This window comes from Salminus brasiliensis, chromosome 19, assembly GCF_030463535.1.
Source record: "Salminus brasiliensis chromosome 19, fSalBra1.hap2, whole genome shotgun sequence".
Lineage (NCBI taxonomy): Eukaryota > Metazoa > Chordata > Actinopteri > Characiformes > Bryconidae > Salminus > Salminus brasiliensis.
The window spans coordinates 10,397,764-10,410,871 of NC_132896.1; the positions used below are offsets into that span (position 1 = coordinate 10,397,764).

General features: G+C 40.8%; 1 protein-coding gene across 4 annotated transcripts in view; it reads left to right on the forward strand.

The window, feature by feature from the left end:
* Nucleotides 1–8,251, forward strand: part of glra1 (glycine receptor, alpha 1) — a 68,792-nt gene extending 60,541 nt beyond the window's left edge. For 2 of the 4 annotated variants that reach the window (XM_072663620.1, XM_072663619.1), the window contains one exon: nucleotides 3,318–4,722. In XM_072663620.1, the coding sequence (XP_072519721.1) occupies nucleotides 3,318–3,605 (288 nt within the window). In that variant the 3' untranslated portion in view covers nucleotides 3,606–4,722. Of the gene's footprint in view, nucleotides 1–3,317; nucleotides 4,723–7,473 lie in introns of those variants that run through there. The other 2 variants (XR_011977900.1, XM_072663618.1) reach the window with 2 other exon arrangements.
* Nucleotides 8,252–13,108: the final 4,857 nt, after the last annotated feature.

Sequence of the window (13,108 nt, forward strand, 5' to 3'; positions counted from 1 at the left end):
AAAGAGCCGAGAGGTATGTCGCCATGCCGATGAAACGCTGGAGTGAGCTGCATTCTGATGGCCAGCTGGGGGACTGCTTTTTTGTTTTTTTCTTTTTCTTTTTTTTTCATTTCTTTTGCCAGAAAAGTCTTAAGGATGCATTTCTCCATTTCGCCCTGTCGTTTGTTTCCTTTCGTCAACCAGCAAGGCAGGGGAGGAGCGCCTGGCACACTGTGGCATGCGGTAATGGCAGCGCTTTAATTAGAGAGGGAGGTAATGAATCAGGCCGGGGCGGGGGAACGGGGGTGGCGGGGGGATGACGCAGAGCCGCAGCCTCGCAGCACTTGCTCCTCTTTGCAGCTCCACGTCACGTCCCCACGCCACCACATTAATCATATGGCAGCAAGAATAAAGTGGAGCATCTGTAATACTTACAAATGGCGAGCGGGTACGCAGCGGAAGGACGTGCCAAGGTCACAACATCCCACCGTTACAAAGGGTACTGTGTACTAAACCGTAGGGCGCTAAAGTGGGGGAGGCACTTCCTTTATTCACACTGATAGAAACACACACACACACCCGCGTACACACACACACAAACACGTCCGAGTGTGTTCTTCCAGTTACCCCCACACACATTAACAGTTATAAATGGAGTGGCAAAAAGACAAGGACAGAAGGAGGACGAAGTGTCTAAAAATGGAGCCGTGCGAATAAAATGGCTGCTCCCTCACTGTACAGGAGCCTCCTCTTCCCCCACCGCGTTTACATTTCGCTCAACCTGCCTCCATGCAGCCGCAATATATGACCGCAGTGCATCTGTAATTAATAGTCACTTTAGTAAGGCTGGAGCTACTCATATAAAGTGTACAGAGGACACTGCGCTGTGATGGAGATGCCAACAAGCTTAGGACAGAAGACCAAAAGCAGATTAAGTGATGGGTTGTGGTGTTAATAAATGACAAAATCTGGTAAAGTAATTCTACTCCAGCTAAAAATCTGGTAAAAGATTGAAGTTAAAATAGTGCTCGTGATAATAAATGTTATTATCGTGATCCAAATTCATTATGACTTTTTCCTGCTGGTAATAATCTTGCCATGTTAAGGATGTCTAGGTACCAGCATTTTGATTCTGATACTGATACCAGGTGTCGCCAAATGATGCAATGGCAAAAATTCTGAACGCTCATCATTGTCTGAACACCAGTGGCCAATATTTCTTACACATTGCTAATTATCCAAGTTGAATGTGTTTTTTTTTATTTAATTTTTTGTCAATACAGTTTGAGTTGATCAATGTGAAAGAACTGAAAGTGACAGTAAGTAAAAAGTACAGGTTTTTATTTTGAAATAGAAGTAGAAGTAAAAAATAAAAGCATGTGACAGAAATAGTCAGGTAAAGTACATACTTTAATGACCTAAGTACAGTAATTACCGACTTGTACGTCATTACATTTCACTCTTGTGGAAAAGTAACACCGTTGTTCATATTGCGTGTTTTTGTTGTTTTCTAAACACTCTACCAGGTACAAACATAAAGATGGTATTTTTCAGCATATTTTAGCCTATTTACAACCCTGTGACTTTGCCTCAGAATGATGAGCTTTATGATGAGCTATTGGAAAACAAAATTATGAGCTCGACTTTTATTGGCTGGTTTATGCCACTGCAACAGTTCAGAGAAGCCACATTGCATAGCATAGCATGGCGTAGCACCTTCTCCGTCCTCGTTTCTAAATATTCCCAAAGTAGCTGTTGCATTTAGTATTGAAAGGCTTACGCTAGTGGACTGGGTTTATGTAAAATGGTGCGTAAATAAGTTTAATCAAGACTGTTACGTAACAGTTGGGGGCTTGAAATCGCCCTGCTTTACAGCTCTGTTTATGTTATGCTGCTTTTTTTTCAGTGATATCAGTGTCATGTACTGAGCTCTAATTATTCCAATATGTCATGTACAAGTCGATACTTTTCATATGCTTGGGTACCTTAGCAAATAAAAATTAAATGTGTTTTTTGTTTTGCACTTTTTACTGAGGAAATCAATTGTTAGCATGTGACTGTAATGAAATGTCTTTGATATAATGTACATTTTTAAACAAACCATAGATTAGTTTGCTTTCTAAACCTAAGACCAGGCATTCCACACAGATAAGTTTCCTGCTTTGCGTTTCTGCTGGTGTGTGTGTGTGTGTGTGTGTGTATGATTATGCTGAAATATCGATGCACACTCCATTGTAATTAATCTTGGGACTGCTTTGATTCTGCATTCATTAACAAAGTGTAGAAACTGCTCAGTCTTGAATAAACGTGGGTGAAAGCAGTGAGGTCATTCCATTAACTCACCTGAAAAACTGTAACCTCTGTCGGCACCCTGCGCTCTCCCCAAGCTGCTATGTCAATAATTAATTCCCATAAACTCATGTAATCTGAATAAAGCCTCACGACGTGATAAATATGGCCCACGGATCCGCCCAACTGGATTGAACAAGTCAATCAAAGGACACAAAGTGCCGCTCATTCTTTTGTGTTTAAGGCTCACAGGCGCACAGGAAATGGACATTTGGTCCCTGAACAGATAGCGGTGTTCAAAAAACATTCAGAGTAGAGCGTGCTCTGAAGAGTCATGTGTCAGATGAAGGTGCTCCATGTATAATGGTTAAAAAGTGAGTTTGATTTTTTTAAAAGCTTTTATTGTGTTGTGGTAATGAACAAAAGGTTGAAGAGCCTTCCCAGCACACTTTGGTGCGGGCCTTCATTAGAGGGAGCATTACACTACCACATTAGTGTGTTATCTCAAACAGCAAATTATCACCACAGGCAAAACGTTTCCTGAACATTAAAAGCCCTTAGAGTTTCAATGGCTAAAGAGCCGAAGAGCCTTCAGACATTACATAGGCTTTTTAACACCGGGGATGTGCCTATACTACCTTTCCCCTTTCAATACCGACGCCAGTACCTGTATTATATTTGATATGTAGTTCCTTAGTAATGATCATAGGAACATTGTTACATATTTTATACCATCTTTCTTTTGCTAATAAATATTAATATTGGTTCAAACCAATTCCAGTAGTTTTTTTTTTTTTTTTTTTTTTTTGTGTGCACTGAGATTATCCTAGCCCAGCTCAGATCCTCCTGTGGACAAAGAATTAAGTGACAAAAAACTTTCCACAGTATCACAGACTCAGACATTTAGCAGGCTGAAGATTTTCCACAAGGAGCATTTGGTGCTTTTCCTCAGTGACACTATGTATTTGTCAGCATACTGGAATGAGTATAGAAATAAAATCCCAAGATCTTCACAAGTACTGATCTGCACCCGTGGCTGTGTGTTGCAGGAGGACGAAGCAGGTGAAGGCCGTTTCAGCTTCGCTGCGTACGGCATGGGCCCGGCATGTCTGCAGGCCAAGGACGGCATGGCCATCAAGGGCAACAACAACAACGCCCCCACCTCCAGCATCCCGCCCGAGAAGACCGTGGAGGAGATGCGCAAGCTGTTCATCAGCCGCGCCAAGCGCATCGACACCGTGTCCCGCGTGGCCTTCCCCCTCGTCTTCCTCATTTTTAACATTTTCTACTGGATCATTTACAAGATCATTCGCAGCGAGGATGTTCACAAGCAGTAAAAAAAACGTCTCGCGAGAAGGGAGAGCCCTGACCGAAAAAGCCGCCGCTGTCGCCAACCACCACCACCACCACCACCACCTCCCCCTCACCTCTCTCCCAGTGCCAACCTCCTCTTCTCAGCACTCACTTGCTTTCAGTGGCAAGTCCTTGGCAGAGGTATTTACTGGTGTTCATTTATATTTATTTCTTTTGTTTCTTTCTTTCTTTCCGCCCTTGTTCTGATCTCCTGAATAATCCGGACCTGTGCAATAGCAATGCAGTAAAATGCATGATATATGAATGTGGCAATATATTTATTAAAAAAAAAAATCGAAATGACTCTTAAATAAATACTAGACTTTTACAGACACATCTGAACTTCTAAACAGACGGATGAAATCCAAGGGGGGGTTGCTCTTGTCCGACCTTTTTTCTTTTTTTTCTTTTTTTTTTGCAACTTGAAGGCATACTGCATTACTAGAATACGAAGGAGAGACGTGCAGCACTGTAATATATCATATACTTAAAACGAAACTCACGATTCTTCAGGAGAGGTAACTGGAAATGGAAAGATTACAGATGATGACACAGTTCGGTGCTTCCATAAATAAGTAATGCAAAGGCCATTGACGAAAAGATGGCGACGTCATGATGAATTTCTGTCATGATTACATTGTCAAATTACAGACGGAAGCTTGACGAGTGCCAGTCAAAAATTCTACTGTTTATAACAAGCTGTGGTCAATGTGTTCCTCTATCTGCTATCTGTCCCTCACACATGTTTGTTTGTTTGTTTGTTTGTTTTGTTTACTTAAGTAATTTACTCATGTGCCAAATGAGCAGCATATTGCTGTAAAGGTTGTCCTCAACTTCTGGGGGTTGACCGAAAAAAAGAAAAAAAAAACGCTTTACCTGTTTGTTTGCTTTTTTTTAGGGTTTGTTGGGGGGGAATGGCTCTGTAATGAGTCGGAAAAAAAAGAATCACACTCACGGATGAGTGAAAAAAAGGGAAAACTCCATTGTCTCGCATTTACTTTACCCCACCTGTTTGCCAACAACCTGAAAAAGTTGTGAACAGACTCTTTAAGAGGCGGGAGGGAGGGCGGGGAAGGGCGGTGTGGGTTTCTCATCATTACCTACCCCTTATAAGGTTTGTGGTTTATGAACCAACCTCAGAAAAAAAGTGTTATTTTTATAAGAAGCCAGTGCCATCATCCACCTGGAGCTACATTTAACAGCGAAATATATTTATCAACCAAATGTGTATTACTATGTCTTTTAAAAAAAGCTATAAAAACGAGCTGTGTATTGTGAAGCCGAGTTAATCATTTGCGATGTATTGAAACACTGTTCATTTGACCACACGCTTTGATGGAATACATCCTCATCTGGCTTCTCTATGCAAGAACAATATATGCAATTATTTTCATTTCTTATCGTTAAAGAAGTGAATATGATTATTAAATATGTTTTTAAACAAAGTGGCCGATAGCACTCGCATTGCCATACATATCATACATATCTATAGTGTTTATTTATTGATTTATTTATTGATTGATTGATTTATTAAGCTCAATGGAGCTCTCCAGTCTTTTAAAACCCAACTATGCATGGCAAGCTAGCTTCTTCATGGCGCTTCACATTAATCTTCTGCTATTTTTTCACTTTTTCTAACGTTTCGCTTCAAATTCCTGAGACACGCACAAGCGTAAGAGTGTGTTTTCCGTGCAAGGAGCAGGAGGCGGTGTGAATGACGATGATGATGATTATATATTACCGTTCTGGAGAGTCGTGCAGCGTTCCATTTCTTCTATTTGCCAAATTATGTTGATCCATTTGATTTGTTTTCAGAGCCAAAGAGTAATCATGTTAAACCATTGCCATTGCCTTTCAGGTTTGGAAGTGAGTACCTGGTGAACCGTTCAGCATCTGTTTGAGATAAATATGCAGTCTTTTTGTATCTCCACAGTTATGAGTTGTGTCTGTGTTTGTTTCTTTATACTAAGTATGTATTCATATATTTTAGTGCAGTCATCTAGATAAACATCATGGAATTAATTAGATCAGGCAAAAAAGGACTGCAGAGATTCATCTCCACTGATATTTTGGCAAGTTCCTTTAATGTGAGAGACTCTGGGTTGCGTTGAACACAAAAGATGCTCATATTTCTGCTTTTCGATTAGTCAGTCATAGAGCTGAAACAATAAAATGCGTTTGGTGTGTCTGTGAAATGGGCTTGTGCTAAATTTGAAGGGCTATTTTAAATTATTGGGACAAACGACTGCCCAGATTCATTTACTTATTAAGCATTTAATATATCAGTTCGTCCATATCCGAAATGAATGTGTGCTGCATTAAAATTGGGTAATCAAACTGCAGTCTCGGTGGGCCACAGAAATGCACAGTTTAGTACATTCCCCATTCCAGAACAGGCAGTTGAGCTTTATGATAGGCTTAAAAAATGAGAATTAGAGTTAGCGTGCTGGAACTAGAGTTGCAACGGTAACTGGTTTAACGGTGCATCAAAATAAGCCGCAATTTTCCACATTCAGACTCCTGATTACTTCTTTTAAACTTGCAAACAGACATTGGCCGTGACCGAAATGGAGTGCTACTGCCTCACTAGCGTTGCGATATATAGGAAGGGACTATTTAGTCACTATTTCACACATAGAAACACTAATAAACATGGACACTTCCTCATCATTTACATGTGTGAGCGCTGGTCACATAATCGGCCACAACAGACACTGGTGAAATCTCTGTAAACACACAAACTGAATTCCGAATGAAGGTTAGTGTTTGCTTTGTGCTGATCATGAATTCATATTTGACTGTTGTTTAGCAGCCTAAGTCTACTGTTAACAAACTGCATAGCAAAAATATCTGAAATTTATGGCAGCCGTTGGCTTGTAACAACGGTCTGTTGCTTTGTAACTCGCAATGCACTTAGGTCCGAATGCGGCTCATGTGCTGAGCTACACTGTTGACTAGAAATTACGAGTGCATTGTGGGAGATTATAGTACCCTTAGAATAAGACCTGAATTTCTGAATTTTACGATTCAGACGCTCCGAGAACAGTTGCTGATGTACTCAGTAGTGCCCTACTAATATAAAGGGGTCCACACACTGACCCCAAACTGACCCCATAGAGAAACCCAAAACAAACCCTCTGCTTTCATTCCTCTAAGAGTCTGATCATTGTGAAATTGTGCAAATCTCATACCATTGCAACCCTAATTGGAATAGAAAAGAGTCTGAACTGTGCAGTTTGTGGCCCATGAACTGCAGCCTGAACTCAGTCCACTGGATAACAAAATATCTTAATTACTCAAGTTCCTTCACACATTATAATGCTGTATGTAATAACGCAACACAGAACATACTTTGTAATGACCTGTTTATACTCGTTATACCTATTATTGCATTATTAATCACTGCAACAGCCCGTTTATTCTAATGTGAAGCAGCGATTCATGCTTAACCCGAACACTGGCAGCTGGAATATTAGTTGAGCGATGTAGATTTTTAGATCTTGACACCAACCTAATTTACATTCAATTACAGCTCACACTCATTCCCTCATTCATTCAGTGTATTCATGCAGCCATCCATTCCTGAGAAGGGACATGTTCCGCTGGAACACACGACTGAGGCACCATATGTATACTGTACATTGGAAATCTGCAGTATTGCTTTACACGTTTCCTCGCTGTTTCTGTTGGCTGTGAAGCGAATCTGAAACTCACGATTTGGACAAGTGATGCTCAGTTCAGTGTTGCTGTTTCACAGATTTCCCGAATACCCCCTTAATGATGAACGCTGCTTAGAGCCACCTAACGTAACCATGCTGCTGTCTTGTCCTCTCTCTGTGTATATGGCCACAGCCGGAAGCCCCCACCATCCCTCAGCGCTAGCTACAGTATAGAGACTGGAGGAACTTGGCGCACTCCGAGTTTGTAGAAAACTAACACTGACCGGGGAAGAGGACAGTGCAACAGTGAACCTTTACGAGGCCAAACGATCCTGCAGATATCAGTGAAAAATGTTTGCATTGTGTTCGAATTACGAGGCATGATATGATCGGTTTGATTTACTTCTGTATGATTTGGCGTTCTCGAGCGTCATTTCCTTTGTCTTTGTTGTTAACTATCCAAGAAACGAAGCGATCGCTGAGAGTGACCATGGGCATGGCCGTTTCACGTGACCTCTGTAACACAAAACTGTGGAGGTTTTGTTTTTTGCACAAGCTGGTATGGCCTTAATTCTTTTGTTTCGGTTCTTCTTGCTTCTTTTGTGTATTTGGCACAAAGTGCACCTCTTCAGTTGCTAATTCTCATAACCCGAGAGTGCACTTCCCAACAGTGAAAACGTCTTCAGCAAATCCTTTCTCTCTCTTTTTTTCTTTTTTTTTTGTTTCTAAATCTGAAACATGGAATATTTTGCATGAATATTAAATACAATGGCAGATATTTTTGGCTTGTACAGAAATGTGAGCAATTTGAAGAAAAAAACGGAATGTACCATTTCTGCTGTATCTGTATATAATTAAATATTTATTGAAATATGTCATTATGCTAAAGCTAATTCTACTATTAAAGGTTTTCTGAACAAACAAAAAAAAAAATCTGAAATCTCCAAACTGTTTTTGGGAATTGTTTAAGGTCGTGGGAGTCGGACAATTGTTTTCTGTCACTGAACTCAAGGATCTCTGTAATCTTGAAAGATTAAAAACGTCCAAACCAAAGCAGCTCCCTGGGCTGTGTTCATTCTCAGAGGTAGGAGGGATGTCCTCAAAGGAAACGAGGCTCCCTGTTTGTTTGGTTGTTTGGTTTTTGTTTGTTAGTTTTTTGGGGGGTTTATGTGTTTGTTTTATGGTATCAGTTCATGTTCCTGGTTATTGTTAAGCACATGTATCATATTAAACAGTCATATCACATGACCACCTTCCTAATAGTAGGAATAACCACCCTCGGCTCAGATGATCCTAGCGAGACATTGTGGCGTGGACTGTATTAGGTCCACAGTGACACGCCGATGGCTCTCTAGTGCTTGCCGAAGTCGTCGTTCCCTTCTGGCGTCAGTGGTCTTAGGGGTACCACTGTTATGCAGTGTGGAGGCACCCGATGTGCAAGAAGTCCATTCTCAATACACCTTCAGTACAGCAGCTCTAGAACATCCCACAAAGTGAGAGGTTTCCCTTCACCTGTGGCAGTGGTATCAGAATATAATGGCCACCCCTGGTTTGGAATGAACTTGGCCTGGGATGTCACAGATGTCACATGAGAGGTTTTGCTGCATGTAGAAATAAGCGAGCACACCAGTCAGTTGTCATGGGAAATGGACACGATTTGACTAATATTCAAAAGGGCATGATAATAGGGTACCGGGGGAAGAGTGGTAATATCTAGTGAAGGTGTACGGAGAATGTGTTTCTTGCACACTGAGTGCCTCCCAACGGCATAACGGGTGCTCCAGGGCCATTGATGCCAGAGGGGAACTATGACTCCGGCGAGGGGTACAGAGCAATCGACACGCCACTGTGAACCAGCTGACCTCTATAGTGAAGACCTTCCGTCCCCTAATACAGTCCAAACTGTACTTTGTTACTGTCGTTATATTATTTAGAACGATTTTACCTTTTTTTTACTCAAATATTATTAAACAGTTACACTTTTACACTATTACTATTACTCCCACACACCAAAAAAATGTTTAATATTGTTAAAATATTTTTTCAAAATGTTATATACTTATATATTCAAGGAGCACTTTATTAGGAACACTACTAAGTAGGTCCTCCTTTTGCTCTCAAAGCAGCTTCACGTCTTTGTGGTATAGATTCCACAAGACATAAAAAAAAAACATTGCTTCCATTTTCCAGTCTTCAACTGTCCAGTTTTGGTGAGCCTGTGTCCACTGCAGCCTCAGCTTTCTGTTCTTGGCTGACAGAAGTGGAACCCAGCACGGTCTTAATCAGTGCGATCACACATTTTCTCATTCTGATGATTGATGTGAACATTACCTGAGGCAGCTGCTCCGTAATTGCATTGTTATATGCACTGCACTGTTGCCTAATGGTTGGCTGATTAGATAATTGCATGATTGAGCAGGTGTACCAGATGTTCCTAACAAAGTGCTCATTAAGTGTACATTTAAAATGCTGTGTTTTTTTTTTTTTTAAAGTACATTTTTGTCTCAAACTATTTCTTTTACTGTTGTCACTGCACCCAAACCTTTACATAGACTTCAAAACTTTTATTAAGGGTTATTATTCAGTTCTTACACAGTTCTTATAAAAATTTGATTCAAACTGGTATTCTTGAGCTGTAGTAGTGAGGAATGCAAGTCTGGACGTCCAGCAGTTTAAAGACGTTTTAGATGTTAAGTCAAAATCCTTTGGTCATCTTTGCAACGCTGCCGGGCAGTTATTTCCAGTCATACAAGACCAGGCTTCTATCTAAGAGATAATAGGGAGAGACCAAATACTCCAAACTCAAGGTCAAAGTTCCATTTCACAAGCATATTTTAAATCACTGAAAAAAAACATCATCTACAGTTTTCTAGCGTTCGGCTCAATAATGCAAAAAATAAAAAATAAACGTGAATTCTCTGCTCTCCACATTGCGGCCTAACCAGCAAGCTGATTGGCTCATTTTGTTGAAAGGCGGGACTCGTAAACGTATGCCATGTTGTTGAGCATTACAAGAACTACCATTTATATTTCCCCCAGTGGCAGGTCTCCTCATTTATATTGTCTCTGGTTAAGAACAGGGTTTTCTACCAGTGTTTTTTAGAAGACATTTTCTGCTTATTTCACACCACAACTGGCCGTATTCTTTCTGGGTGCATTAGCATGACCCTCCTCCACCCAATAAGCGCCCGTTAGCTGTTATAACAAAATTGACAGCTAGTGTTCTCCTCCAAGCGCATTGAGCTGTCCGATAGTGTTATGCTAGCCGCCATTCAGAAGAATGTGGTCGGCTAGATTTATGTGCCTCGGTGATAGCATATGCTAGCCTTCACCCTTCAGGGTTTTTGTCATTGGAACTTTGAATGAGAAAATCTCATGTTTTACCTCCCCTGCCATCACGTCCACCTACAGAACAAAACTATATACTGTATTATTGTGAATATCGTTGTGGAACGTGCATTACAGTTCACAATTACGGATCTGTCTCATTGCCACTCTGTTCTGTCTGTCCTGTTCCGTTTTACTGCTAAACAAAAAATACTCCACTAAAACTGCTCAATATTTTCCAGAACAAACAGCGCTTCTCCACATTCCCAGTCCACCATTTCATTAAGACCGAGCGCTCCTACAGCCTTGTTTTTGCTACGGGCTACAGGAACACAGGACATACATATTTTGGTCACACAGTCATCATTTTTGAGCAGAGCGCCCGAGGCTCAGCGAGTACGACTTTCTCTTGGCTTATTACGCTGCTCTGCTTGCTGTGCTTTCCTCCATTTGCAACATTTAGCCTCCTGATCCTACAGGCCTCAAACTAACCGCCTGTATCCTCCTTATTAACACCACCCTAATGTTCAGTATGGATTACAAGGTTTCTACATTATTTTATGTTGTATGTAAACACTGGTTAATCATAGACTTTAATGCAAGATTAATCCCAAAATGTGCTCAGCTGAATATCGAGTGTAAATACGAACAGAGATTACAGTAGAACGGAATGGTTTTAGCATTTGGTTAATGCGAGCGTTTACAATCACCCAAACCAAGGAAAGTCAATTAAGGAGCCGCCTCTAATGAAACGTCCCTTTTTAACCATATTTGACAGACGCATGGTTTGACTAAATGCGAAATCACCCTGCTTTGTCTCGTGGCTCTGCTCGCCATGGCTTTCAAATTATGCAAGTGGATTATAACCCACAAAGGACTCGCTCAATCAATTTCTCTTCCTTGCTTGAGTAGCGTGGAAGAGGCAGCCCTCCCCCCATCCTCCAGACCACCCGGTCGCTCTGACCGCACTGCACTCCGCTGCACTGCCACTAGAATTACATTACAGCTGACATCCAAAATCACCTCGGGGCCCAGAGCCACTGAAACATGAAGGCTGGGACAGAAATTTGTTTCTCTGTGTATGAAATATGAATATTTGCCATCCTCGCTGTGTAGCACTGTTCCTCTCATACACAACACTTAATTTTCAGTTGGGAACAAAAAAAAAACATATGCCTATTATTATGTGGTTTGGTCTCCAGCATTTAGTCAAATTGCCTAAAAAATGTTCTGCGTCTTAATTGACTTTTCATGAAGTTCCATAATAAACAAGATCCAAAGATTTCCTTTCCTATTTTAGTTGGATGTGCCTTTGGTTGGGTTGGGAAAATGCTCAGATGCCATTTAATGAGCCTATTCAGAACCTGTTACGCTGCCTTAAAATGAAATGTGCTGATTTTTATTTTTGGTGAAAAAGAAATGAGAAGCTCTCACTTTTATTGGCTTGTTTACCAATACTTTTTTTTTTTGTTGGCCTTATATACCGTAGCTTAGCATAGTTAGCAGTGCAAGGAAATCATTGTAATTATTATTCCCGAGTCTTACCAGATAGTATTGCTGTCCCAACAATGTCCTCTTAGCATGATGTGTGGTTAGCTAGCTAAGAAGATTGTTGCTGGCTGGCTAGTGTTAGCTTTTAGCCTAGCGCTGTACAAGCTCGCTTCTACAGGTTTGCTTTTTTTTGAGCTCCCCTTCCTCTTCCCAGTTTGTTTTCAAAGGAGGAACAGTTGAAAATAAGATATGGTAAAGTCTGTTTGGGTGGTGTTAGCTTATAGTCTAGCTCGCTACCCAACTTCCTCAACCCTTGGATTTGAGTTGCCCTTCAATGCACACCATGCCTGGCCTGGGTCTGGTGGTGATGTGTTGCTTGTCTCAGATAACTGACTAAAAGCTTTTGGCCATTACTTTGAACTTCTACTACTTCGCAAGCTTTTACTGGGGATAGCAGGCGTTCAGGGCTAGCAGTTGGTTCTGTGCATTTTAAGAAGCTACAGTGAAATGCGTACAGTGTGTGCTTTGAGATGTACCGTATGGAAGACATAGGCTATAGCCACTGCTGTCCTTTTTAAAGGCCTGATAAGTGTTCTATCTTTTTCCTTGGCTTTGTTATCAGTTCTGCTGCCCCAGTCCTCAGTCAGTGGTTGGCTTCTGAAAACAGAGCCTCTATCAGATGAGTGTTTCTAGTTTCACACTATTCTGAATATTGTTTAATATATAAAAGGGCTCTATCTTTGGCTTTAGAACCTTTGACCATACAAAATAAGATGTTATAAAGATTGTATGATTCTATTATTTCAAGGCTTTTTAGGAATTCCTAGAAACCCTGTTAAAAAAATGTACAACTTACTCTCTAACCTCAGAATCTGTCTCATACTGTTCATTACCTCTTTTCCTGACCTGAATTCAATATAGTAGATTTGTAACTGAAGCTGTAAATCTGTAGATAGTGTTGGTGAAGTTTTCATATGTGCCACCTTATTTAGAATGGATATTGGACAGCC